Below are 26,678 nucleotides of genomic sequence, written 5' to 3' on the forward strand. Positions count from 1 at the left end.
TTTAGTACCGCTACACCGGTCTGGGTGCAGCTACACCGGTCTGGGTGCAGCTACACCGGTCTGGGTGCAGCTACACCGGTCTGGGTGCAGCTACACCGGTTTTAGTACCGCTACACCGGTCTGGGTGCAGCTACACCGGTTTTAGTGTAGCTACACCGGTCTGAGTGCAGCTACACCGGTTTTAGTGCAGCTACACCGGTCTGAGTGCAGCTACACCGGTCTGGGTGCAGCTGCTCCCCGCCTGCTCCCGTCGCGCTGCATGCCGGGTAGCCGTTGCTAGGCGACGCACTTCTTCCCCCACCAACGCCCGCGCCGCGTCCCGTAAACCAACGCCGACTTTGAAAGAACGATGTTGGGTCGCAATTAAATTACGATTTTATTTAATGACACAACTTTTTGGTTGTTTTTTTAGCGTGCGTTCTGATGCAGAGGAGCAACAGCGGGTACGGATTTTGCGTCTTGCTTTTTTTTTGGCGAGCGATACGGCGGCGGCGGCGGCACGGTGTGTAACAATAGATGTGCAAGTTTAAAAGCAAGGCCGCAGGGCGAGGCACCTACTGGGCCTTTTGTGTGTTTCGCGACTACGGTTAACTATTCAGAGTACAACGTTCATATCGAGGCGATGAAAACATCCTCCACTTGCAATGATAACTGTATCGCACAACGCGGTACCACGCTGTCGTTGTAAATATGCTAGCTCTATATGATAATTGGTTTTTACCCTTTTATCTGGCAACAAAAGTGACACCTTGTTTTTACAAGGATTCATGTTTGCAAACAAAAAACACAACTCTGATAATGTATGCACTGTCCTTGAAGTTGATTGGTCCACACCCGAGACAGCTTTCCTTAGAGCCTAGTCTCACATGGTGTTGGACCAGATGACGCCAAAAGGCGCACAACTCAAGGACAATGCACCATCAGAGTATTAGAGCTCGGGGAAAGCATTTACACCATTGGAACCTCATTTGCCAGTAGCAAAATATGATAATTGGGTTTTTACCCTTTGGCTGGGCTACAATAATAACTCATTGGCGTGTTGTTTACGTGACAAACCTCACTGAATGTGTCGGGTGGTGGAGGGTGACGACACATACGTACGCGATCTAACCCAAACACCTTGATTATGCTAGCCCTGTTCGTTTGCAGCACGTACGGAAAAGAATAACTATGTAATAGGCGACGTTTCGGCCAATGATCCTTCACAGCACATTGCCATGATTTGTTTAATCACACATGGTCGTAACGTCGCTCGTGAACGCATTCTTCAACTGTTGCCCACAAAGACTTCAACGGTGGCTATTTGAAGACAATTGTGAAACTAAATTATAATTGGTAATGATGTGATGTTGCAGAATTCGACAAGGTAAATTTGTCTTGCTGAGAGTGACACATTCGCTCTTTCAAAAAGTTACGGAAATGGTGAATTTATATTTAACTTGAGCATTTAAGTAATTGCAGTATTGTACTTGGACTTCATACGGTAATTGTTACAGTGGAATATTTGAAAGTGCTTTTTTTTTAAACTTTATCATTCCCGCATGTGTTTTCTGAATTTTCCAGCATTGGAATGGATGACACGCTGGTGAGAGTAGCAGTGAGGATTCGTCCACTGTTACGTAATGAAATTCTTTACAGCCAGCAGACATGTGTACGAGTAGTACCAGGGAGCCAACAAATTCTGCTGGGAAAAGACCGAGCGTTTACTTTTGACCACGTGTTTGGGTCAAAAGTGGCACAGGAAGAGGTGTACAAGACGTGTATACAGCCACTTGTGAAATCATTTGTTGATGGCTACAATGTGACAGTTTTTGCATATGGCCAGACAGGCTCTGGAAAGACGTTTACAATAGGAGGAGCAAACATTGGTGAGGAAACACAGAATTTCCATGTTCCTGAAATAAAAAAAACCCGAGATTAATTTAACGATGCAAAGTAATAATTCATCTTGCAATTACATTATATTGTGGGGTAAAATGTATAGTCATTTCCTTAGTGCAAACCCAAAGGCATGTAAAATATGGACAACAGTTTTAAATGTACTGCTTATGATTGGTATATAATTCTGTAATGTTTTTATGAGATTGCCCAATATTTGCACCTGATACCTAATGTGTTTTTCAGCCTCGAGTATTGAGGATGAGAGGGGAATCATCCCACGAGCAATTGCAGATTTGTTTTTTGCAATGAAGGAAAGCCACAATACGGACTTTTCCGTTGGTGTGTCTTACATTGAAGTTTACAAGGAGGAGCTGAGAGACCTTTTGGATATTGAGACGTTGAGTAAAGATATGCACATCAGAGAGGATGACAAAGGGAATACAGGTAGATACTGTCAATACATTATTGTTATTTTGACCTTTGTGCAAGTCAACTCTACAACTTATTATTAATGACGATCTTATTTAATCTGGGAATTTCTTCTTTAAGAAAAATTCCGGTTTATAAAACGCTTACAGATTTTATACTTTACAATTATGTATTCAATCTATAAACTTTTATATTGTATGATGTAGCAACTATATTTACAATACGTATATACTGTATATATTAAGCGTACTAATTCCTTGACTTTGGTTCCTTTCTGCATACTTGCATTTTTACAGTTATTATTGGGACAAAAGAGAGTGTGGTGGAGACGGAGGATGAGGTGTTAAGTTTATTGGAGGCTGGTAATGCTGCTCGGCATACTGGCACTACCCAGATGAATGAGCACTCAAGTCGGTCACACACCATATTCACCCTGACTGTTACTCAGAGGCGTCCCTATGGGTCATCCAACTCTGGAGACAACCTACACGATGAATCTGAAGTGAATGCTTTCGAGTCACTATCATCAAAGTTTCACTTTGTTGACCTGGCTGGTTCTGAAAGGGTATCAAAAACTGGCAACACAGGAGAGAGGTTCAAGGAGTCCATACAGATCAACAGTGGCCTTCTTGCCCTTGGTAATGTCATAAGTGCCTTAGGGGACCCAAAACGAAAGAGCTCTCACATTCCCTATCGTGATGCCAAAATCACTAGAATTCTAAAGGACTCGCTTGGAGGTAATGCAAAGACACTAATGATCGCCTGCATCAGTCCCTCATCAGGAAACTTTGACGAGACTATTAATTCGTTGAAGTATGCAAACAGGGCCAAAAACATCCGTAATAAACCAGTTGTAAACTACAACCCAGACTGGGACAGAATAGATGAAATGGAGCAGGAAATCAAGACGTTGCGTGAAGCCCTTCACAATCAGCGATCTACTTTAGCAACACGAGCCAGTCATGTATCACAAGATTTCCAAGCTCAAGACAGGTTGCGTATAAAATCCTTGGAGGATCAGGTGAGATCTTTGAAAATAAAATATAACAATAAAATGGTTACTTTAAAAATATTTTTTTTTACATTCCCCCCCTATATTTTAACTGTACCTGGTGGTTGTAAAAGTGGTATATTGATACGGGATTTAACTAATTATATACAGTAGATGCATTTTCAGTCTAAAGATTCTAAAATGAAAATATTCTAAATCTTAGGTTTTCATATTTTTCCCAATAAATAAATATAGCAGCAGTCACAACATATCACAGCACATTGATACATGCAACACCTGCACGCATTTTTTGTGTTAATTACCCACAATTAGATGCTAATTACACTTCATTAATTTATATTGGATTAACAAAACGAAAAGAATGCGCATTCATTAAAGGCGTGGACTCAATAAATTTAGATAACGGAACTACTGTTACATTTTAGAAGCCATGCCATCCTTGCCTAAGTGCTTTCTGTTTATGAATAAGGTGGGAAGTTTACAGACGGAGTGCAACCACTACCGAAATTGTACAGATGAAGCTTACCGCTTTCTCATGGAATTACGTAGAGCCTCCAACATTACACGGAACCAGGTATGTATATTTTGAAAAGTTATTTTACGGAAACATTGTTTGATATATCGAAAGTGGATTCCTCACACTTTTAAATGTAAACTGTCTCTGTGCCTTAATAAATAAGTCTGCAATAGCATGCCATGAGAATACCAGTCTACATTGCTCTACTCACGACAGGCTCAACGTGCAAAGGAATGGCTTGACCTTGCAGAAGAGTATAGAGATGACATTGCAACTGCATCTGAAAAGGATAGTGGGGTGCAGAGCACAGGCGAGGATCCACACCATGTTACTATCCTGCAGCTCAAACGAGAACTCAAGAAATGCCAGGTTGGCAAATAACCTCGTGCAAACATGCCTTTTGTATGCTCTGGGTTTATGCATCGGTCTATTTTTGTCGTTGTGTTGGAGCTGGTAGGGATTATTTTTGTTCATAATTTGCAACAGTATACATGTAGCGTGACAAGGCAATTATAGCAATTGTTTACATAACATGAAAACGTATATGTACTGTAATTGCATTTATTTGGCATGTAATATTAAAAAAGGTGGTTCGAATTTATTTTTTGAAATTGTAGATTTGCTAAAAATTTTAAGGATGGTCTGGGTTTTTTTTTATTGTACATTTGCAAACATTTTAAGGATGGTCTGGCAGCAGACGAGAATGTATTTGGACTAAAAGAAAAGGAGCTACAAGAGCTGCATGAGAAGGTAATGGCACTTGAAGCAGAGAACAAGGAGTGCCTGGCTGCTCTGGAGGACGCCATGGAGCGCTACAAACAACAGGTGTGTTTGTGTTGACATTCAGTTGCTTAGGATATTTGGCCATGCTGATAGTGTTTAAATTGTAATTTTTATTAAATGTTTTCTTTATGTCGCTTTACTTTTTTTCCTGCTTACACTGATTTCAAAATGAAATGCTAACAGTCCACAATTGAAAAGAAATCCGGAATAATCAACCTCATTGTTACAACAGTAAAACATTTATACTGTTCGTGTATTTTTGCATAATATTGCATATTGAAGCAAAAACATGCACAGGCTGCTGTATATAAGCATTGGTTATGATTGAAAAAAAAATAACATTTACCCATATTTGTGTTTGCACAGAGTGACAAGGTGGTTGAGCAACAGATGGTGATTGCAGATTTTGAGAACAAGTTGCATATGCTGAAATCACAGCATGCTGGCATAAATCCAGATATTGTCCCCGTCAGTCCTGTCTTATCGGAGCCTTTTAGACGCCCACACACAGTTCCTCTCAAGGCTGTCCGACCTATCCACTTAAGTGCTGAGCAAGCCAGCCAAAGCCTATTTACACAGAAGGCTCGAAAGGTGTGGGAAATACTTTTTTTTTTAATGCAATTTGAATTCACAAATGTTCAGTTATGTATGATAGTTTTATATGAAATGCTTGATTGTAATGATGTAGTTGGCAGTAAAAAAAAGTGATGACATTGCTGCTACGATTGATGAGGTATGTTCAATTGACAGCCAAAATGCTTCCAAGGCTATGTGATGTTTCTCTTTAGCACAGAATGCATGCTCAAGATTCAGCTAGGATGGTTTTTACACTTTGCATATCTTCATATAAGTAGTCCTAAGATTGGGCAGACAGATTTGGTATTCAGCACTGCAGCAAAAAGTATTTTATTATGCATACATCCGAACACAGAAAGCAAGTTTAGAAAACATGATCTTGCATTAAATATTCCTGTACAAACTTCTATAATTGGATATGCAAATTTAGTTTTTTTAATTATTAAACATATAAGGACTCCATATTATCTACCAATATATGAACATCTGTTGGTTTCCAGGTGGTAAAACCATGCTACAATACTAAACCATGTACTGAAGCCACTATATTGACCCTTTATTGACATACGATATTGCACATGTATGCTACAGTCCACAAGTGTGTGTATATATATATATATAATTGTGCATGCTAATACAATTCTTGGTAAGCTCTCAGACATGAAAGTGTGTGCCCTTAAGTAAATTCCGGTGTTGCAGGTGCACACGAGCCCTCCGACGTACTCTCTGGAGCGTGTGGTGGCCAGATTCCATGCCCGCAGTCAGCTTCTGCTAAAACAGCTGGAGGAACAGGACGAGGTGCTGCGGGAGAGTTTCTCTGATGATGGTGATGAGATGGATAAGCCTGAGCTACACAGCAACTTCAGGTAAATTCGTCCAAGTAATTGAACAGGTTATTTGTTGTCTCCCCAAATCGCCTACCTTTTTTACACGTGAGTAATGAATTAACATATTGTAAATGTACTATAGGACTGGATTGCAAGTTTAAGCATACATGTTGGCAGACTGTTCTATATATGTATTGGTTATTCTGTTTATTATGTGAATATACCCATATTATTTGTGGTTGCACAGAGTAAGAAGGTGCTTGATCAAATAGTACAATTTTGCATTTTCATTTGTTGAATTCTGAACCCATGCATTGTGTTTCTAGGCGCTCTGTTAATCGGACGTGGAGCCGTAAACCAACTTCATTCATGAGCATCAACAAACAAAGCAGAGGCTTTGTGTCTAAGATAGCAGAGCAAAGTGGGGAGATCCCTAAAATGATCACTTCATCAGGTGATGTATAATTTAAAATGGCCACTAATACAAAATAGGTTTTTTTTATACAAAAGTTTGTAATACCAAGAAAAGTATAAAAAAATAAGTTATAAAGCCTTAATTATATTAATGAAAGATAACGTTCTATCTGGGCTGAGCAGGTGTTAGTGTGGCTGGAAATGATGATGAGGAGGCCCTTTTACAAAAGAGCCAAATGGTGAACAAAAGGCGGCTGAAGGATTCGGAGATACGCTTCATGCAGGCGCAGCAGAAGAACCGCGAGCTTGCAATAAACATCCGTATGAAGGAAGAGCTGATCCGCGAACTTGTTAAAACAGGTACGGACTGCTTAACTCTGGTTTGAGTATCGTTAGCTCACTCTTGCATACTTCAAATAAAGATGTGCAGTGGAATAAAAAATGTTGCAAATACATATTGCATAAATGAACCCTTGTTTAAGATGAAATTGAGTAGCTCATCCATCATCCTGTCAAAACATGTTCACCCCACACAATGTCATTAATGAATGCTCTTTTATATTTCATGGGTGATAATTAAACTAGCATGAGTTTCAAACAACCTCTACCTATTTGATACATAGGTATACACTGTGGTGAAGTTTTTTAAACATTTTGCATATGATAGGAAGTAATTTGAGATCTGCAAATAAATGATCGATTTAATGGGCATTGGTGGGCATTGCCAGGCAAAATGGCGCAGGCGATGAACCGAGAGTACTCTGAGAAAATGCGGGAGGCAGAGCGTGAGACCACTGCGGCACGAGCAGAACTTCAGGAGTCCCAGCGGCAGCTGCAAGAGGTCGAGCAAAAGGAAATGAGGGATGTGGCTGAGAAAGCACGCTTGCAGAAGGAGTTTCGCAAAAGGATGGAAGCCGCCAAGGTTAACATTCAGGTCAGAAGCTGGATTGAGGTTGTGGTCCAGTGAATTGCTCTTTCTATGTTTGTAAAGTAAAATGTAAGCAGTAAAAGAATTCCTTTGCATAAAAAAATCCGCAATAATGCTTTTGTGCTATGAATTACATCTAGTTAAACATTTAAGCTAAAGAGATGTGAAATGTATTTTCCTTGTTGATAAGAATGGACAATTTATTTTTCTGTAAGCATGTGTCCTTTAATGCGGACATTTATATATTCCCTGTGGTGTACATTCACTTTTTGCCAGGTGTGACTAATTGTAGTGTGCGAGATGTGGCGTCTTTGTTTTCAAAATTACATCGAATTTGAGGACAAATATGCAGGTCTGAGTTTGCCGAAATTGATCACACGTGGTTTTTATATTGTAAAGAACATCTACAGTATGTTTTTTATCTGAAACACATAAGAATATGGTAGGTATTTACAATATCTGACGAACATTTATTTTCAGTATGGTATATGCACCACCAGGCACATAACAATTGATCAATCAATTAAAACCAATTCATCGACCAAGTAAATCGGACAATATCACAGAAACAGTACAAATCAGATAAATAAATATTTTTTTAAGTACCATGATTTCCAAATGTGGTAATACATTGCATTGCCAGTGGAGTGGTTACATTCCTACATTTTTGCGTGAAGCACAGGGAGACATTAATTCTAGATTTGAAGCTTTCGTGACTGCAAGGATTCATATTCTTAGGTTTTTTCGGTAAAGTCACGTAGGTAAAAAATTAAAATTAAAAAAATTAAAATTAAATAAAAATCACGACGTTTCGGAGGCAACACAAGCCTCCGTCGTCAGGTGGAACCGTCACAGCACGATAGCTGTATCACTTGACACAGGGAGACAATCATATGTGTTGAATAAACAATTCTGGTGACCTTTGTTCAATTCACGATTGAGTATTTCACGATCGAGCAGTAGATCGCTCATGGTGAGTAGTTGAGTTGGGTAACAAGATGACATTGCACGACACGTGACGGTGGGATAACATCGCATGTTATGACATCGAAATGTGTGTATGGTGTGAAGTAATTACCAAAAAAAGGCTTTTAATTTAACAGTGGTTTTTAAATTAAAGTTTTGGTTAACCCTTTCATACATTGGCTATTGGGTATATATACAAAAAGTTAGCTAATTATGGAATAGATTTGTTAATACTTTAACAGTTTGGGTGCTATGGTGGCAAGATGTTAACTTCCTCGCCTGGTATGCAGGAGGTCATGGGATCGATCCCGACCTTGACGACTATATATTTGGAGTTTGCATGTTCTCCCCGTGGTTGCGTGGATTTTTCTCCACTTCCTCCGGTTTTTCCCTCCACATTTTAAAACATGCTTTTAGAGTATTTGGCTGCTTTAAATTTCTGCATAAGTCACTTCGTTGAGCTATCATTTATGGCCAGGTCGCTTCTGAAAAAGAGCGAAATAGCTCGGGTGGGCCTTACCTGGTAAAATAAAAATGCTTTCAGTTTAGTTTTATTTAAAATCCCAATGTGTGTATCTTTTTGAACAGAAGCTGCATAAGAAGCATCAGGACACAGAGAAGCTGGCTTCAATAGCAACACAAGGTGATAAGCGTCAGAAGGATTTGGAGCGGCAGGTGGAGGTTATGAAGCAGCAGCAAGCCTCTTTCCATAAGAAACTGCAAGCTGAGACCGAGCAAAAGAGGCGGTTGGAGAATGAGATGGAAAGGGAACTGCAGCGCATTAAGGTTTCACATTTTTTTATGAATGCACTTTTGATATTCTTGGTGTAAAAAGGTATATTACCTTTATATATTTAAAAAATACACTTTCTGAAGCTGGTAAAGTGAATAATATGAATTATTACAATATTGGAGTGAATGGTGGGTTTTAGTAACATGTTGCCACATTGTATGGCATTATGTATTGTATGCTGTAAAATTACAACATCCATGGGCCAGTAGCCTTTGAAGTTGTTTTTCATATGATATGTACTGCTCATTAAGTATCATATTAAAGTTTTCCCCAAGTAGTAATTTTAAGGTAAATAAAAGTTATTTTCACATTTCTAATACTCTGCCTTCAGGATCTTGAGAAGAAGAATGAACAACAGCAGAAGGTCCTGGAAGTAAAGTCTCTAGAGATGGCGGCTCTTCAAAAACAAAAGCAAATTGGAACCTTCATGTCCATTGAAGACAAGGTCTAAATATTCCATGATTGTTTTTTATTTCACATTGAATCGTTTTACTACACTTCATACAATTCTTCAATGCAAATACTGAAAATACACATGTAAATCATACTATATTACAAACACATTTCTGCGGAGGGAGCTGGTAGGAACATTGGGTTGCTCGGTCAATGGCCAGGGTCAACGGCGGCGTGGTGTATTCCGCAAATATGCCCGACTGTGAGGGCGGGCACAAGCCGGTGTGAGTAGGTTAAACGTTAAGTTTTATAAGGGCCCCTCCCCATCCAGCCCCACCCTCCCCACCATCCACTCCGCACCCAGCCCCACCGTCCCCTCTCAGCCCCTATGCACCATCTCCACCCAGCCCCTCCCTCCCCACCCAGCCCCTCCCTGCACGACGGACACAATAATCCCCTGTGGGCTGGTGTAACCAGGAGGTTCCTACCAGTAAAAAATATATTCTGGCTGGCTTCCTGTCTGGATTCCTGGCTGGGTTGGCTGGCTGACACACAGGTGCTTGTGCATGTTAGTGACGTCACCTCATACATCTGCGCGATGACATCATCCACATCCCACAGCACTGAGCCAGGTTCGTGCGTGTAGACTTTTCAGAATCTTTATCTCGACTGGAGGAATCCGATGAGCTATGAAGCTCTTTTTCACAGGTGTCCAGTATGGGTGGGTTAGCAGGTTAAAACAGCAAACAATAAAAAAAACGATAGGAGTGAAAAATAGAGAAAATAGCTTAAATGTAAATAAATAATGCTAAAATAATTATATAAGTAATATATATCAAGCTTGCGAAAGGCAGCAAAAACGATAAATACAGAATTTACGCCTCCAACATGGCCGTGGATCCTGCACAAATGCTCGGGATAGGTGATCATATTATACTATATACATGTTGACTGTAGCTGTAGGGGTTGTTTGAACATACTTTTACATGCTGGTCAGTGCAGGGAGATAACGGTGGGGGTCAGAGGAGGGGGGGTGGTTTGGGGAACTCCAGGGCAAGTTCAGACATCCATCACCGATGTCAGCCATTGCTGGTAATTGAACCAGGATTCTGGTACAACGTAGTGCACCAACCATCCTGCCACCCCTCCATCATATAGATTAAATGTATGTTTGGGAATTGCGCTGAAATATACAATGCAAAACAGTTTTACGCCCACTGTATCATGGACCTTTTTTTATTGTTATTCCCGTATAATCCAGTTTAATGCCGTTATTTACACAAAGTAGTTTTGAGGAAGATTACTTGTGTGTGATAGACTTCATGAGGCATTCATCGACAGCTTTATTTCACTGGTGAGATAAAGACACCATCAAATAAAGATGGTCAGTGCATCACACGCTTTCGGATGCGCTTCTGCAGCTGTCTGGAACACTCTTCCTTCTGACATTAGGAAGCCACTGGAGCTATATGCACTTTTAAATCTAGATTGAACAATCATGTTTGGAGAAGTGCTTTTTGTGTTTAGTTGTCCTTCTCTCGCACCTCCAATAAGCATGGTTGGCAACATACGGTGAGAAAGAAATTCAACATAAATACAAACAGCTGTGTCATGTGGCTGTTCGTGCAGAAGCTTGAAGAGCAGAAGGCCTGTCTGGATGAGGAGATGGAGCGGGTTCTTGAGCAGCGGCATGCCCTGTTGGAGCTACAGCAGGAACTTAGCAGGCGTGAAGACATATTAGCTAAGAAAGAAGCCCTGTTTCAGGAGAGAAGCCAGCTAGAGATTAAGCGTCTACGATCAAGTCAGGTACAAACAAATCCTCCACCGAGCTTTCTCATGCACAGTGATAAAATAACAAAGAAATGTTTTGCAAAGCCCAGATTATAACTGGATATCTAACTTTTTATGCAGCCATGATTGATATAACACAATAAACTTGCTGCATCGGAAACCAATTTCAGGTTCCATTTTCTGCATTATCCAAAGGTAATGATAATTTATGAGATGTGTGCCATTATAGTGCAAGGCTTTCACGAATGCACTATGTGTCACAGATGTGTATAGTCTTCAATTCAGGAGAAATGTTACGTGGGTTGACTCGATTAAGTGATTTGCAAATCGGTTTTCAACTTGGCAAATTTTGGCTCTGATGCTAACATACATGACCAATTCTTTTTTGCATAACGTGACATGATGCTTAATGTCCACTTTGAAGTACACGGTGCATATTTATGGTTAATGTACCTGCAGTGATGATCATTTTACCACTGCCTATGTCTCGCTACTCTTGATACTGTCACAGTTGTGAATCACAGCACACTACACGACACCTCTTTTGCATCTTCCTATTTACACATGTTTCATGGATAAGAGGAGTCATGCTGCAAATTTATCCTCTGCATTTATTCACACAAAAGAGCCACCTGGACATTGCTTCTTGGAAGTACACCACTAATCCTATTATCCGAGATGTTTTCATTCGCGTGGGAAATCATATTCGTGCTTTTAGGGAAAGGTTGGGAGATGTATTCTTAGGTTTTTTCGGTAAAGTCACGTAGGTAAAAAATTAAAATTAATAAAAGTAAAATAAAATAAAAATCACGACGTTTCGGCGGCAACACAAGCTTCCGTCTTTAGGTCGAACCGTCACAGCAAGTACTTGATACAGCAAGCGTGCTGTGACGGTTCACAGCACGCTTGCTGTATCAAGTACTTGCCTACGTGACTTTACCGGAAAAAACCTAAGAATATGAATCCTTGCAGTCACGAAAGCTTCAAATCTAGAAGTTGGGAGATGTATTTTTGTGGATTGTCTTGGATTACAGGATCTTATCAGTAGCCACCCTCCTTATCAATGCAAGTAAGAGGTGCTGGGCTGCATTCGTAAATGTTATATACTGTGTAGTTTTTGAATATTTTATGTTTCCAGGTGCTCAATAATGACTTGACTCGTTTGTCAAGCCGCCTGGACATAGTGGACCGAGAGATTTCCGATCGGAGCAAGAAACTTGGGACTACAAGTGATGCAGAACAGCGTAGGGCAGCTGAGGAGTTGGCTGTCCTGCAGCAGGAAAAGCAGCAGCTGCACGAGCGCAGGATAGAGCTTGAAAACAAACTTAAGGCAGGCAATGTCCTGGGTACTGAGGTAAACACAGTTTAATTGATTAAATAAAACCTGCCAACACTCGTTTATTTTGGAATTTTATACATGTTTTGTTACTTCGGGAAAGCCATTTTATGCATGTGATAAGAGTCTTGTTGGTGTGCATTGCAGGAGAGGACTCTGTTTCGACTGGATGAAGAGATAGATGCTTTAGAAGCAGCTATTGCCTACAAGGATGAATTCATTAGTAACCAGCAGCGGGCCCTGCGAGCATCTACCAGTGCCCTGACCCAGAGCCAAGCCAACATGATGGGCAGGCTGAGCTGCTTGTCTAATTCAGAAATCAGGACCCTTCTCTGTAGATATTTTGACAAAGTAGGTACTGCGTTTGGAATATTGGTAAAACTAAAAGTCGGCATGATTTATATATTTTAAAGGGGTTTTATTTATGGAGGGAACATTGTTTTTATTTCAATTTGCAAATAAAAAATTGAAGAGTGAGTTTTCACCATATATATATTTTCAAATTTGATCACAAAGTTTCCACTGCAAAAGTACAGATAAGTCAGCAGTTTCTCTAGAAAAAAAATATGCATTTACTATTTGCCATGCTTTTGGCAAACCACAAAGAAACAAAACAAATATCAAAAAATATTCCTTGATTGCTTGTAAACAACCAATGTTATGAGCATGGTGACAATACTTACTGTGGCAGTGTCCACCACCATTTTTTTTTATAGCTTGAGATTTTGTTGTTGTACTGTTTCCATTGTGGACTGCATTGAGAAACTGTTACAGAGAAAATATTTTGGATTGTAGTATTCCACATCAACAACCACGCTGTTAAAGTGAATGTGATTGGCAAAGTACGATACTTTTGTGTGTGTGTGTGCGCGCGCGTGCATGTGTTTGCATAGGTCGTGTCTCTGCGCGAGGCAGAGCGCAGGCTGAATGTGCAGTGTGCCGAGGCAGAAATGCGTGCAGACGAACAGGAACGTATTGTTCGGGAGTTGGAGCTGGCCTTGGACAGGGTGGCCATGGATATGGACAGGAAACTTACAGTCCTTCAACAAGAGTATGAACAAAAAGTTCAGCTGCTGCTTCAACAGCATGCCGGTTGGTCACAGCTAATTAAAAGTCAACAATAAACGGCACTATATTTTATCACTGTTCATCTTGAACCGGATCACATTACAGTTAGCAGGAATATGATATACAATGACAATTGCTATTTGTTGCAAATTGGTGTATGTGAAAGACTGTCATCGTTTTTTACGTGGTAAAATTCTAAGCAATTGCTCATGTAAGCACGCAGTTTATTTTACATGTATATAATGTATGTTTTCTAATTAGTATTCCAGCATAGCTCGAATTGCATGAAACCATTAATGGAATTAAAGTACTCATATTTTTATGGTTTTTGGAATTGTAGAAACATGATTTGTTTGGCTACATTTTTAAACCCCATGCTGAGTGACAAATTGTATATAATCTAGCATCATATATATATTTTAGAACTGTTGGTTGCCAGTTTTGAATTGCTCATCACTTTTAAATGTCATATTTTGTAAATCCCACCAACTGCAAAATGTATTGTACGTGTGCATGAGGTGATTGAATGCTTATCATTACGGAATATGAAAAACTGAATAAGATGGACAAATATTTTCTTCCAATAATGCAATTATCTCATTGCATGCTGTATTATTGTTTTGTTCTTTAGGTGGGGATGGTGTTAATGATATAAAGACTCATGATGAGAAAATGCAACAACTGGAAAAGGACTTATTTTTCTACAAGATGACGAGCCGTGAGTTAAAGAAAAAGTTAAAGGAAAGCAATGGAGAAAGCATCCAGCATAAGCACTCACAAAGCACTCAACAAGGTATGTAAATCTCTCCACAGTGTTTGATGTTGTCTGTTGGAATGCATTATAATAAAAATTACATATTTCTCAATGTTACGTGAGCATTTAATAAAAAATAATGCTAATTAGATTCTGCTTTTAGAATTAATTGTAAATTCTACTTCCTGGTCTGATATCTTTAACATTAGAATGTTATACATTCAAGTTAAGCTTCACACCACATATCTATGCTACTTAAGCTACTTACATACCATAAAGGAATGTAATTAAGAACACCATGTTTATATGTTAGTGGAAATTCTAGCTGTTGTCCATTGTTTTGTTAACTGTCAGTAAATGACATTTTACTTTGCTAGGCAATGGCTACAATTCCATGGAATCTGTAAAGGCTACAGGGAGTGAGAATAAAACGTCTAATCCTGGTGTGGAGCACGGCAACGCACAACCTGACGAGTGGTCAGACCATGGAAAGGTATTTGAACGAGGAAAGGTCGGTGCAGACAGCGAGAATTCTAGTTTTAGCCGGGCAGAGCGGGTGAGTCGGCTGAGAGAAGAAATTGCAGAGCTTGTGCGGCATCCAACACCGCCCACAACACGCAGACATTCTGAAAGCTCCGAGGATCCACCTGGTACCACCGAGCTACATGAGCACCCATTGCGTCTACCACATGTATCCGAGAACACAGGACGCGTTATGACGGTTAGGAAGCCTCGTAAAGAGCTACGGCAGATCCCAGCTTCGGAGGTGACGGCACGGCGTGCGAGTCTCACTTCAAGCGTGAGCTCGATGCCTGTAGACTCCATTGATGCTGGAAAAAATCCCTGGTCATAAATGTACACCCTTGATGCTATGCACTTTGCTCCCATTGTTTAGCACCTTAAACGTCCACAAAAGTCATCAATAAATCTATGGCTGGATGAAGGTCTCCCCAAGATATCATCTCTCATGGTCCTGTCTTGTAGCAATTTCCCTACCACCTGCACATGAGCTAATATCATCACTTCATCTTCATGGTGGACATCCTCTCAGGCGCATTGCATTGTTATTCTTGACTACCAGCCAGTATCCATTCTCGCAGTGTCCTGTGCAGGACCACTTCTTTTAACGTAAAAAATGTCTTTAACATGCATATTTTCTCTAATCTATGTGTTCCTCTTTCTTTCTCTCAATGGAGTACTTGCATGCATGCATCCATCCCTCCATACTTTGTGCACTTATCAAATGTTGTTCCATTGTCCATGTTTTTCATGCATATCATTTTATTAAAGGGTTTCTTTTTTGATACATTGGTAAATTGCTTTTCATGATCAAGTTTAGCCTTTCAAAAGCACTCCAACCTGCTCTCTTGTCCATCTGTCCTAAGCATTTACTTTCATCCCAGTCCACCTTCAATTAACTTTCCCAGATATATTGTCTTCCTCTTGTGTATATATAAAGAAAAAAATCTGATATTTAAGTTAAATAATATCGGAATAAATTAATGTATAGTTTTTACTATTTAGATGCTAATTTATAGTATGTTTCATTTATAGTACTAAAAAAGTGTACATATATTTTATATAAGCCAATGTTTTGTTTAATTTTATAGATGTGATTACACCTAATTTTTGTACCTTGAATAAAAAAAATATGCCTTTAGAAATATTGCAAGTACACATTTCATTGTCAATTTTTTTTTTAAACTTCTTTTATTTTTGTATGCTATGTTTTCTAATTGACTCAGCAATTGCGTGTTCTCTATACATTTGTTTTGAAATTAGCTAGGGTGGAGGATTTTTGTTGAAGGGATTTTGAGTGTGCAATATAACTTTATTTTGAAAATTTCAGTGATTAGGAGCCAATTATATTAAACATGGCCTTTTATACAATAAATGTAGCATCCAGATTTGAATTGTTGTCTGAGTATTGCTTTGTTTTGCAATGGAACATATGTACAAGTATACAGCTTTTAATATACATCAGAACTCCAATAATATGCACTGATATGGGAGGAGCATATCACGGATCCTGTAATACATGATGCACCCCGCAGGTTTGTGCCACAATCCATGAAAAAATATTCGAGCCAATCGATGCAGTGTGCCACCGGGTAGAGGAGTAATTAGCCATGCGACAACATTAATATGAAAAAGATTCACAGATTACAGGGGAAGTGCGTCACGTGATGAGTGGCTCCATTAATCTGCGATCAATTTGCGGATGAGGTTACATTTCCTAAGACTTGAAATGCAAATCTGGCAGTCTTTTCAAATATGTTTTGCATTTTCTTACACCTGATATCCAATTCGACAAAAAATTCAAAACACCTTTATTACTCAACAGATCAAATTAGGAGAGCTCTGTATGTATGTATGTTGAACTTATTTCTTACCGTACGTAGCCAACCATGCTAATCGGAGGTGTTGGAAAGTATGTGTTTATGCAAAACACAATTTTGCAAAAAAAAATGTATTTCACCTCTATTTATAAATTCAGTTCGACGATTCTACCTGTAGCTATGCTGGCACTTAAAAAAGGGCAAGGAGTGCAAACCCAGCGACATCTGCAATGTGAAGCACTGAAAAAGGGGAATATAGTTCATAATGCAAAGAAGCCAGTAGCCTATTTGCAATGCGAAGTGCTTTCCATTATTTTTATATTAAGTTATGATAATTATAATAAGCCGCCGACGAGGTGTGCCACGGATTGTGAGAGGAATTGGCTGCTCCCAGGAGAGAGCTAAAACTCTAATTCTTTGTATTGATTTCAGGATAAATGGTCCCTTGTATTACGGGAGGAGTCGCGCACCATGGGTAATCTGTGAAGTTTCGGACTTTGTGGATTTTTAGAATTCTCTTCCATGTACACAATGCATTTGAAACAATGTTTTCCACCTAAAATATAGTAATGTTCTGCTAAAAGTAGTTTGTAATTGAAACACTTGTTAATAAGCCACTCACAATATACCTATCAAGGTACATTATGTCATTTTACTTTTCAGTTTTAATGTTGCTTATCATCCCGAGTCATTTACATTTTTAACGGTTTACAATGAACTAGAATTTATCCAAATAGTATTTGTATTGTACTTCAATAAAGAATACCATATATATGTCATCAGACGAAGCATTGCATCGGGAGTTTTTCATGGAATATCTCCTGAATTAGTTTTCCAACTGTTTTGGATGTAGTTTCATTACATCAATCTGCATTATGGGTTCCGTAGCGTCCAGGTTGTGTATTCGTGGCGACACGCGTTTAATTTTCACCAATACTTATGGATTGCCTAAATGAAGGCACATGCGGGAAACCAGTCAAGATGTCTCGTCGCTTGTACAGCAGCATGGACCCCTCTTCCTCAAGATACGGGCAATGGTCTTAATGGGATTAGCCCGTAGGACCACTAATGGAACATGGTTGATTGTGTGGCCTGCTGGCCCGTGTTAGTTTCTCTCTTTTATTTACTACTTAATATTTTCTCTATATGCTGGCAAGAACCATTTGTATAGCAACGCTGTTGGTGTGACAATATTCAGGAGAATCCAATACTTTTTGTAAATGGAAGGCCAAGAATATTTTGCAAACCACATGTTGAGAGAGGATTTATCCATATACTAAACAGGATAAGTTATTGGTAAAAATAGAAAACTTAAATAGAAAATTAGAATATTTGTATATTTATTAAAACCAAAATGACAGGTGTTAATATATGTAATATCTTATACACAGAGCCACTTGATTAGCAAATATATATATATATAAAACGTGCAAGTGTCCATCTAGCTCTTTTGTCGCAAAGAGTATGTCGTACAAAAACAACCCGAACACTAAACATTTTCTTGGGGATATACCCGCAAAATATTTGCCTTTTCGAATTCACATTTTGCCCTTGAAATTCCAAGAAATAATGTCCAATACAAACCAATGGGCAGCCAAAAGTGTTCGGAAGATCGACTTTCATTTTATTCGTAGTCGTTCCCCATTGATTATATTAAAATGTTCTACATAAAGCTATGGTTCCTTAACGCGCTTGGCTTTGGCATGGTGACATCACAATATAGGGCTGATTGACTTTATGATGTCATCACGCTTCACGCCATGGGCAAGAGTGGGGTGAAGCTACATCCCGCACAGATGCGCGTGCTCTGCTAGTATGTGATGAGCCCAAGAATACAAATAAACATTTATATTCTGCAAATCATGCATAAGTACACTGCATTGACTTTAAAAAATGTAATTTCACTAAGATGACTTAAAGTGCAATAACTCCAGAATAAAATAAATATGCTATTTTGGACAAATTTCCACAGGATACACTGACATATACGCAGGAGCGTGTCAATGTTTTTGATAATGGGATCTCACCGAGTGTGAATTGGAAGGTAAACAACATGCCACACACACGCGTTGGCACCACAGCGACCGGCGTGTGGCCTAGCCGTTGGCAGCACAGTTGTGCAAGGTATTTCCCCCCTCCACATCGATGCGATCGTAGAGCCACTTGCGGTGCACGCGGCACTGGAGGCCACACTTGGAGGAGCTGCACTGGGAGCAGCTGTAAAAGCAGCCTGGACAGTCCTCGTCCAGGCAGTCGCATAGGTCAATCCCCACGGAGATGAGCCGCCCCGCCTCATCGTACACGTGCTGATTCGCTTGCTGACATTGCCTGGCGGTGCCACAACCGATGGATTGAGCTCCAATAAGCAAAATGAGGCAGCGATTCTGAAAACATGTTCACATTCACAAATGCACGAATCCAACATATTTGACGTCATTGCACATTTTCGTACGGAGCATCTGCATACTAAATGTGAAGTTATTCAGCTGGACAGCAAATTGTCATGATTTAGGTGCATGCTCCAATGTAGAAGTTTTTTGTTTAGTTTATAGCATTTCGTTTTTATTGGCTTGTCCCAAATTGTTCTGTCATCCATTTGATTAACTTCCATGTACGGCACATTCGTATATAACTTGCTTAAATATAAATTAATCAAGCCTTAGATATATGATGCATGCATGAGCATATACACTTATTTATGAATCAATGCATCTCTATAGTGCAGATCATGCATCAGATATAAGGCAAATAATTTGCAAAACTGTCCGTTTACTGCATTCTTTGGGGAATACTCTAAATAATTATACATTCATGCAGTATTTCTAAATCACGTATTGTACTTTTCAAGTACAATTTCGTGCCCAAGTAAATGATGGCTATGCATGGTGTGCATTACAAACCATCCTTAAATTAAATGCTGCAACTCAGGTAATTTTTCCTTGGCAGCCAGTCGTGAGCCTCAAACCACAAATTACATTGATTGACATTGCCAGACAGGGCAGAACATATTACACACACTGTCCTCTTAGCAATGACACGCTGATCTTGCCCTCCTTGTTCGCTTGACACAATGTGGCCCTTTTGCAAACACGCTGGTGATGTGTGGGGTCCCACCTCTCTGCAGTTTTGACTTTACTCTGCAGCTTCCTCCGTTCCCGCTTGCTGTTCTCAGGGTTGAAGTCCGAGATGTTGGGACCAGGGTTGAGGAAGCGCAGGGTGCGTATGGCCTTGGGTGTCTGCGGCTGTAAGGGAAAGCTTTGTCAGTGTTGTGTACGGCTTCGAAGTGGTCGTACAAAACATTTTGGCAGACGAGTGTGCATCTTCCACGATTCAGTTGTCACAATGGGTGGCCATTTACGATACTATTGGGTTACACATTTGTGTTGTTTATATTCTTTGTATTGTCTCAATTGTCCTTGTTCAAATGTGTTGTTGCTCTTCATTGATTGAAGAGGAGAGTAGTTTGCCTTATGACCAAATATCCTGGAATGTACTCTTTGGTTCTTTCGGTAAAGTCACGTAGGCATAAAAAAAAAATGTAATCACGACGTTTCGGGCGCACCATAAGCATCCGTCATCAGGTGGGACAACCACAGCAAGAAACAATTGCTAAAAAACCAAAGAGTATGGATCCCTGCAGTCACGAAAACTTCAAATCTAGATTGAACCTGGAATGTTTCAGTTTCACTTATTTGGTATAGCCCTGTGAGCCTTTCGGCTCTTGAATCAGGTGCAACCGCAACTAACCAAAAACATGAACAAGAAAACATCTTAAAGTGACTATGTGACTTTGTGAAAACAGAAAATCTAAGAAAAGACAGCAAAATATTGCAGAAAAAAAACCGTACACCAACGCTGCACAAATCCCAGTGGGATGCAAGTCAAACAACAACCACATAGATTAAGGCCATTAGTCTAACTCAGTACTACAACAAACATGGCCAAACCAAAAAACTTTCCGAAATCACCAAAATAAAGCCATGAAAGCAATGTAACAGTGATCATATCAATGTGCCACATCTTTGAAGGAAAACCAGGGTTGAGCCTGTATATTGCTTTGGTAGATGGCCACTGTGCATCATTAACAGCAGGTTGCTTTTATAGGGTGCAGGGGGGGGCTCTGTGCAACATAACATTGTTGCACTGGACTTGCATGCTCCCTGCCTTCAACTCCACCAGCGTGGTGAAAGAGGGTCAATAAGCCCCATGAGCTGAGACAAAAGGGCTGTTCGCACATCATCATAATACGCACCTCCAACTTTTTCTTTAAAAATACAGGGAAGGTTGGGGTTGGGCATCTTATAATCCGGATAATATGGTATGTGTATAGCTTGGGCATGCCATCAGCTGCTGCGATGATGAACACTGCAACCCACGAGGGATTGCGCAATTAATGTAACGATTCTGCAAAGTCCTTGTATGTTGTTACCAACATTGGGTTGTCGACAGGAGGGGTACTGGCTCAATGTATTTACGGGCAACAGCTGTCGGGCTCACTTCGTGTTCGTAAAATATCCCATTAAAAGTGTATCCCAGTTAAATTTCGATTTAAAGCTTTCGTGACTGCAGGGATTCATCTTCTTGGTTTTTTCGGTAAAGTTACGTGACTTTACCGAAAAAACCAAGAAGATGAGTGTATCCCAGTCCCACTACGAAGTGTGATGAATGGGATGAAGTTCACGTTTTGACAAAGGACTTAGTAAGTTATGTTCATATTACATCTATAATATAGTTTTTTGGGTTAGATCGCGTAAATATAAATGTGTCGTTAAACCCGCGACCATCCGACACAATCAATTAGTGAGGTTTGTCACGTAAAGAGAACGTGCCAATTTGTTACGAGTACAGCACACCGGTTGTGTTGGAGAGCAAATCCACAACATTTACAATCCACAAGTACCACGTTTCGCCAGTAATTTCAACCGGCAGAATTGTGGAGAAATCCTCTCGTTACGTCCCTTAAATAGAGGCGTAGATGTGATGGGGGTCACTTGTGAGCCGTTCACGTGCAAAGTGGCGGGGGGGGGGAATTAATGCATATGTATAAATTACAATGGTTATCCTTTGCGTCTTATTGCACGTTTGTACTATACAATACAGATCGTGTGATACCAAAGTGAAGGCGTTGCGCAGTGATTAACGCATTTCTGCCTTGAGTTCGAGATTCCCGGCTAAGGCTGAACAGCCTCCACTCCCCCATCCATCAGCCTGCACTGATCAGTGTGAAGTATGAGAAATCAACCAACAACACGTGTTACGGTGGAGGACTGAATCCGGCAGTCGACTGGCACAGGGCTGCAAGTTAATCACGGCAGTAGCCAGGGAAATCTTGACTTCTAAAACACAAATGTGTCGTTAAACCCGCCACCACCTAACACAGCACATTAATAAGGTTTGGCACGCAAACAAAACATGACAATTTGTCACACTGGCTTCGTTACGTTGGGTTGGCCGTGTCGGGTGGTGGTGGGTTTCACGACTCATGTCACGCGCGTGACGTCACTCCACATGAGGCCCATCCCCCCGTGTGACGTCACTCCACATGAGGCCGACCCCCCCGTGTGACGTCACTCCACATGAGGCCCACCCCCCGTGTGACGTCACTCCACATGAGGCCCACCCCCCAGTGTGACGTCACTCCACATGAGGCCCGACGCGTGACGTCACTCCACATGAGCCCCCCCCCCATAATTAATATTCATGAGTGGGTGGATTTTTACACGAACGCAGAAGGTCGAGACGAATTAAATAATTTATTACGCAAAGTCGCTTCAAATGTGGCGTCTTTTTACAGAAAGTGAAAAATAAGTATAACCCGTAAAAACAAAGTTTTTCACTATAAATCCTTTATATGCGTGGCAGCGAACTTAATATAAAGGATTTAAAAATATATTCGCCTGTGGAAGACGCGGGGATCGATCCCGCGACCTTTGGCATGGGAAGCGAGGGCGCTACCAACTGCGCTACTCCGCCACAGCCTGTGGAGGGGTTACGCTCTGGGCTCTTACACTGACGTTCAGCCAAAACCATGAATGAGTTCTATTTGAATATATGTAAAATCTTTTTTTTTGCCTAAAAAGTGTAAAATTTTGGGAATTTTTTTTCACGAACATTAATTGTCTCGCTCAACGAGTCTGTGTGGAAAATGTCAGCTCGATTGGATCACGGGAAGTGGGTTAAAACACGACCGAAAGATTTGCACGGTCGTAAGCAAGCAAGCACGCAAGCAAGCAAGCACGCAAGCAAGCAAGCACGCAAGCAAGCAAGCACGCAAGCAAGCACGCAAGCAAGCAAGCACGCAAGCAAGCGAACTTAATATAAAGGATTTAAATAAATCTACGCAGCAGCGCGACATCCGTGGGTGACGTCACTGTAAAAGAGCCCCCCCCCTCTTCATTAATATTCATGCCCGCGTGGAAATTCACACCAACGCACTCCACATGCCGCACCCCTCCCCTCATGAATAATCATGAGCGGATGACGTCACTTCATATGCTGCACCCCTCCCCAATCACCATTAGCGGGTGACGTCACTCCACATGGGACAACCCCCCTCATTCATAATCATGAGCTGAAAATTTGTTCTATTGAATATTTCAGATTTACGTCTTTATTTATATTTACGCGATCTAACCCCCCCCCCCCCCAAAAAAAAAACCTCTCCAGTATTATGGAAAATATTGGTAGCGAAAGCCTACGTGTTAAACATGCAAAGCGCATGTGTATAATGGGGAAATGTGTGTGTATAATTTTACAGCACGTGTATTATGGAAAGAAAACACGCATTTAATGGAAAAGCACGTGAACATAACGGGCAAGAGCAGACGGTACAAACAACACGTTGCTACAAAGCACACAACAACACGCAACTCAAGAGCGCCAGCACGCTTGGTAGACACAGCTCAGAAGTAACGTTGCCAGAACGTTGCGTATCCCGCGGTGCAAGTTTCCACACAAGCACCGTGTATATACACTTTAGCGCACAGCAATACGCACGAAGCTATCAGCACTGCATACAAAAGGTGCCCGAAATCTACATTGACAGTCAGTACCAGTGACCGTGCGGTGAGGTAAATGGCTGGGGAGGCACTGGCATGCGTCAGATTCTAGATTTGAAGCTTTCGTGACTGCAAGGATTCATATTCTTAGGTTTTTTCGGTAAAGTCACGTAGGTAAAAAATTAAACTTAATAAAAGTAAAATAAAAATCACGACGTTTCGGAGGCAACACAAGCTTCCGTCTTCAGGTGGAACCGTCCCAGCACGATAGCTGTATCAAGTGACAGCTGTATCAAGTGACAGCTGTATCAAGTGACAGCTGTATCAAGTGACAGCTGTATCAAGTGATACAGCTGTCACTTGATACAGCTATCGTGCTGTGACGGTTCCACCTGAAGACGGAAGCTTGTGTTGCCTCCGAAACGTCGTGATTTTTATTTTATCTTTATTTTACTTTTATAAATTTTAATTCTTTACCTACGTGACTTTACCGAAAAAACCTAAGAATATGATAGCGTCAGATTCACACACCGAAGGGGGCGTGGACTCACTGAGGGGGACGTGTCTAACACGCCCACCTCAGTGAGGCAGATGTGATAGCTGCCTCCCCTGGTGCTTTTTCATTGCAGTTTCATGACGAGACCAGCGAGCCAAAATATCTTCATACACATACGTGAAATAAGTTACCTGCAGTATGGAAGGCGAGGACATGAAATGAAGGGGTCTACAAACATTACATTGGTGACATACTGAGATAGTAACAGGCACACGCTTATTGCCCGCGCTCCATCCAGTTACTGAGGGGTTGCGCAATCAGAGGGGAGGCTGAGCTCGTCGCTGCCTCACCTCTCGTCTCTTGGAATCGTACAGAAATGACATTTATAACACAGATCAGTGGGAAGAAAAAAAAATCTTAATATTTATTTTATTCCTTTTTTTAGTCGCAGCTCTTTTTATTGGAGTATGCCAGGTGAGGCTCTGCCTCCCCTGCCTCCCCTGACCCGCACGTCCCTTGGTCAGTACGCGCCGCTGTACGCGTGTACCCATGGAATGTGGGAACACGTTCCGTATAGTAGAACTTCTCTCGCACCGTACGTTGGCTGCCGCTCTTTAAAACGCAACGACCCCGTGATGCTGTGCACTTGATTCAACGAAACAATCACTCGAATAAGAACGGGGGAAGAAGAGAAGTTTGCAACCGTCAAGGAACGGAATCGCGTTACCCCGAGCACGTCAACCGCGGAGATGGAGCCGTTAAAATCGAGTTGGTTGTGCGAGGTGCTGGGGGTCGTGGAACACAAACAACAAGTGGGTGCGTAATCTAGCAGTGGATTGACCCTGACCTACGCGATTAGACGGAGTGAGCCGTGCACACCCACCGAAGCGACACACGTGGGGAGGCCTCGGATCCACCCTCGTGGCCACATTAACACACGCGAAATGTTCACGTTTTACACTGCCCACGAGTTACCCAACCCCCCCCCCCCCCGGGTGTTCTTTATCACTGTGGTAACGTCCCTCTCTTTTTAATTAAAATAAAACCGAGACGCAACTCGAAAGTAACTTCCTGATGAGAGAAACAAAAATAAACACGAGAGTCGCTTCCAGATTGTTGGGGGGGGGTCTCTTTACTGTTAACCGCAACTTGCAGCAGCGTATCGTCTCACACACCGTACCACTGCAGTATTTAGTATCGTCTTGATATGAACACACTACTAGGCTCCCACACACACTCTCTACTCCGGCTGCGCCAACAGTTCCCGTCGTATAATACAAAAACTATTGCCAAGGCCTCCGTCCTGGCATCCGCATTCGAGTTTTTTGTTCAGCTTATCAGCAGCCCACGTTAAAGATGTCCACGTCTGGGCAAGGTGTCGATACTACAACAACACAGGGGGAGGAAGGAGGGTGGTGGCCCACAGGAGCAAGAGAGACCTGCGTGGTGGCCGAATTCCCTCCCTCGGCGGTGCGAAGATTCTGATCCATATCCGCGCAGCAGCAAGATGACAGCAAGCGAACAGCAGAATTGACATTGGGTGGGCGGGTAGAATGGGCGGAACAGGGCTGTGTTGGACCACACGTACACCCCCTCGGTTACTGTACACGTACTGAGCCCATGAAGTTCTCATGTTCGTCGTTTCTGATTTGACTTGGGTGGCACTTGCATGTCAAGGTGAACACGAGCCTGCAGGAAAAGCACCGTACACCAACGCTGTGTGCAAAAATCCCAGTGGGATGCAAGTCAAACAACAACAACAACCACAAGACAACTTAGATTAAGTCCATCAGTCTAACTCAGTACTACAACAAACATGGCCAAACCAAAACACGTTTTCGAAATCACCAAAATAAAGCCATAAAAGCAATGTAACAGTGATGCGTTTCTGAGCTGGTGCAGGGGTGGGCCCCCTCCCATGGGCACCCTCCCACCGCCCCCTCCCAGCCACCACCATCAACACCAAATGTCGTTTTGGCCGATTCAAGTTCACCTTTGTGCTATCGTGGCCACCCACACAGCAACTCTACTGCCCCCTTCTGAGAGGACCTGTTGTCACCATATAACACCAGATGTCTATAATGCAACACACATGCACTGTATAATGTAACACTCCTGCTCTATATAATGTAACACACCTGAACTCTATAATGTAACACACCTGCTCTATATAATGTAACACACCTGCTCTATATAATGTAACACACCTTGCTCTGTATAATGTAACACACCTTGCTCTGTATAATGTAACACACCTGCTCTATATAATGTAACACACCTGCTTTGTATAATGTAACACACCTGCTCTATATAATGTAACACACCTTGCTCTATATAATGTAACACACCTGCTCTATATAATGTAACACACCTGAAC

At 41.3% G+C, this 26,678-nt stretch overlaps 2 protein-coding genes across 2 annotated transcripts; one reads left to right on the forward strand and one right to left on the reverse strand.

Moving 5' to 3' along the window:
- Nucleotides 1–287: 287 nt before the first annotated feature.
- Nucleotides 288–16,381, forward strand: KIF27 (kinesin family member 27). The gene is made up of 20 exons (XM_078600084.1): nucleotides 288–443; nucleotides 1,564–1,868; nucleotides 2,125–2,325; nucleotides 2,607–3,331; nucleotides 3,792–3,896; nucleotides 4,056–4,208; nucleotides 4,521–4,664; nucleotides 4,989–5,213; nucleotides 5,898–6,064; nucleotides 6,352–6,479; nucleotides 6,623–6,799; nucleotides 7,168–7,373; nucleotides 8,922–9,119; nucleotides 9,458–9,571; nucleotides 11,149–11,325; nucleotides 12,449–12,664; nucleotides 12,794–12,997; nucleotides 13,540–13,738; nucleotides 14,346–14,507; nucleotides 14,846–16,381. The coding sequence occupies exons 1-20, from the start codon at nucleotides 424–426 to the stop codon at nucleotides 15,319–15,321; spliced, it is 4,302 nt and encodes a 1,433-aa protein (XP_078456210.1). The 5' UTR covers nucleotides 288–423; the 3' UTR covers nucleotides 15,322–16,381.
- Nucleotides 16,382–18,130: 1,749 nt separating this feature from the next.
- ARL14EPL (ARF like GTPase 14 effector protein like) lies at nucleotides 18,131–25,990 on the reverse strand. The gene is made up of 3 exons (XM_078600085.1): nucleotides 25,741–25,990; nucleotides 19,922–20,049; nucleotides 18,131–19,135 (listed from the first exon to the last, which is right to left on the reverse strand). Exons 1-3 carry the CDS (start codon nucleotides 25,789–25,791, stop codon nucleotides 18,904–18,906), a joined length of 411 nt encoding a protein of 136 aa, XP_078456211.1. The 5' UTR covers nucleotides 25,792–25,990; the 3' UTR covers nucleotides 18,131–18,903.
- Nucleotides 25,991–26,678: the final 688 nt, after the last annotated feature.

This window comes from Lampetra planeri, chromosome 13 (assembly GCF_965212315.1).
Source record: "Lampetra planeri chromosome 13, kcLamPlan1.2.h2, whole genome shotgun sequence".
In the NCBI taxonomy this organism is placed as follows: domain Eukaryota; kingdom Metazoa; phylum Chordata; class Hyperoartia; order Petromyzontiformes; family Petromyzontidae; genus Lampetra; species Lampetra planeri.

Coding starts and splice junctions, on each gene's coding strand:
- KIF27 (XM_078600084.1), top strand. CDS start 424: ATGCAGAGGAGCAACAGCGG. Junction 444..1,563: donor ATGCAGAGGAGCAACAGCGG/GTACGGATTTTG, acceptor TGAATTTTCCAG/CATTGGAATGGATGACACGC. Junction 3,332..3,791: donor TAAAATCCTTGGAGGATCAG/GTGAGATCTTTG, acceptor TTTATGAATAAG/GTGGGAAGTTTACAGACGGA.
- ARL14EPL (XM_078600085.1), bottom strand. CDS start 25,791: ATGGATCAGAATCTTCGCACCGCCGAGGGAGGGAATTCGGCCACCACG. Junction 20,050..25,740: donor GGAATTCGGCCACCACGCAG/GTCTCTCTTGCT, acceptor TTTCCCTTACAG/CCGCAGACACCCAAGGCCAT. Junction 19,136..19,921: donor AAAGTCAAAACTGCAGAGAG/GTGGGACCCCAC, acceptor TGGCACCGCCAG/GCAATGTCAGCAAGCGAATC.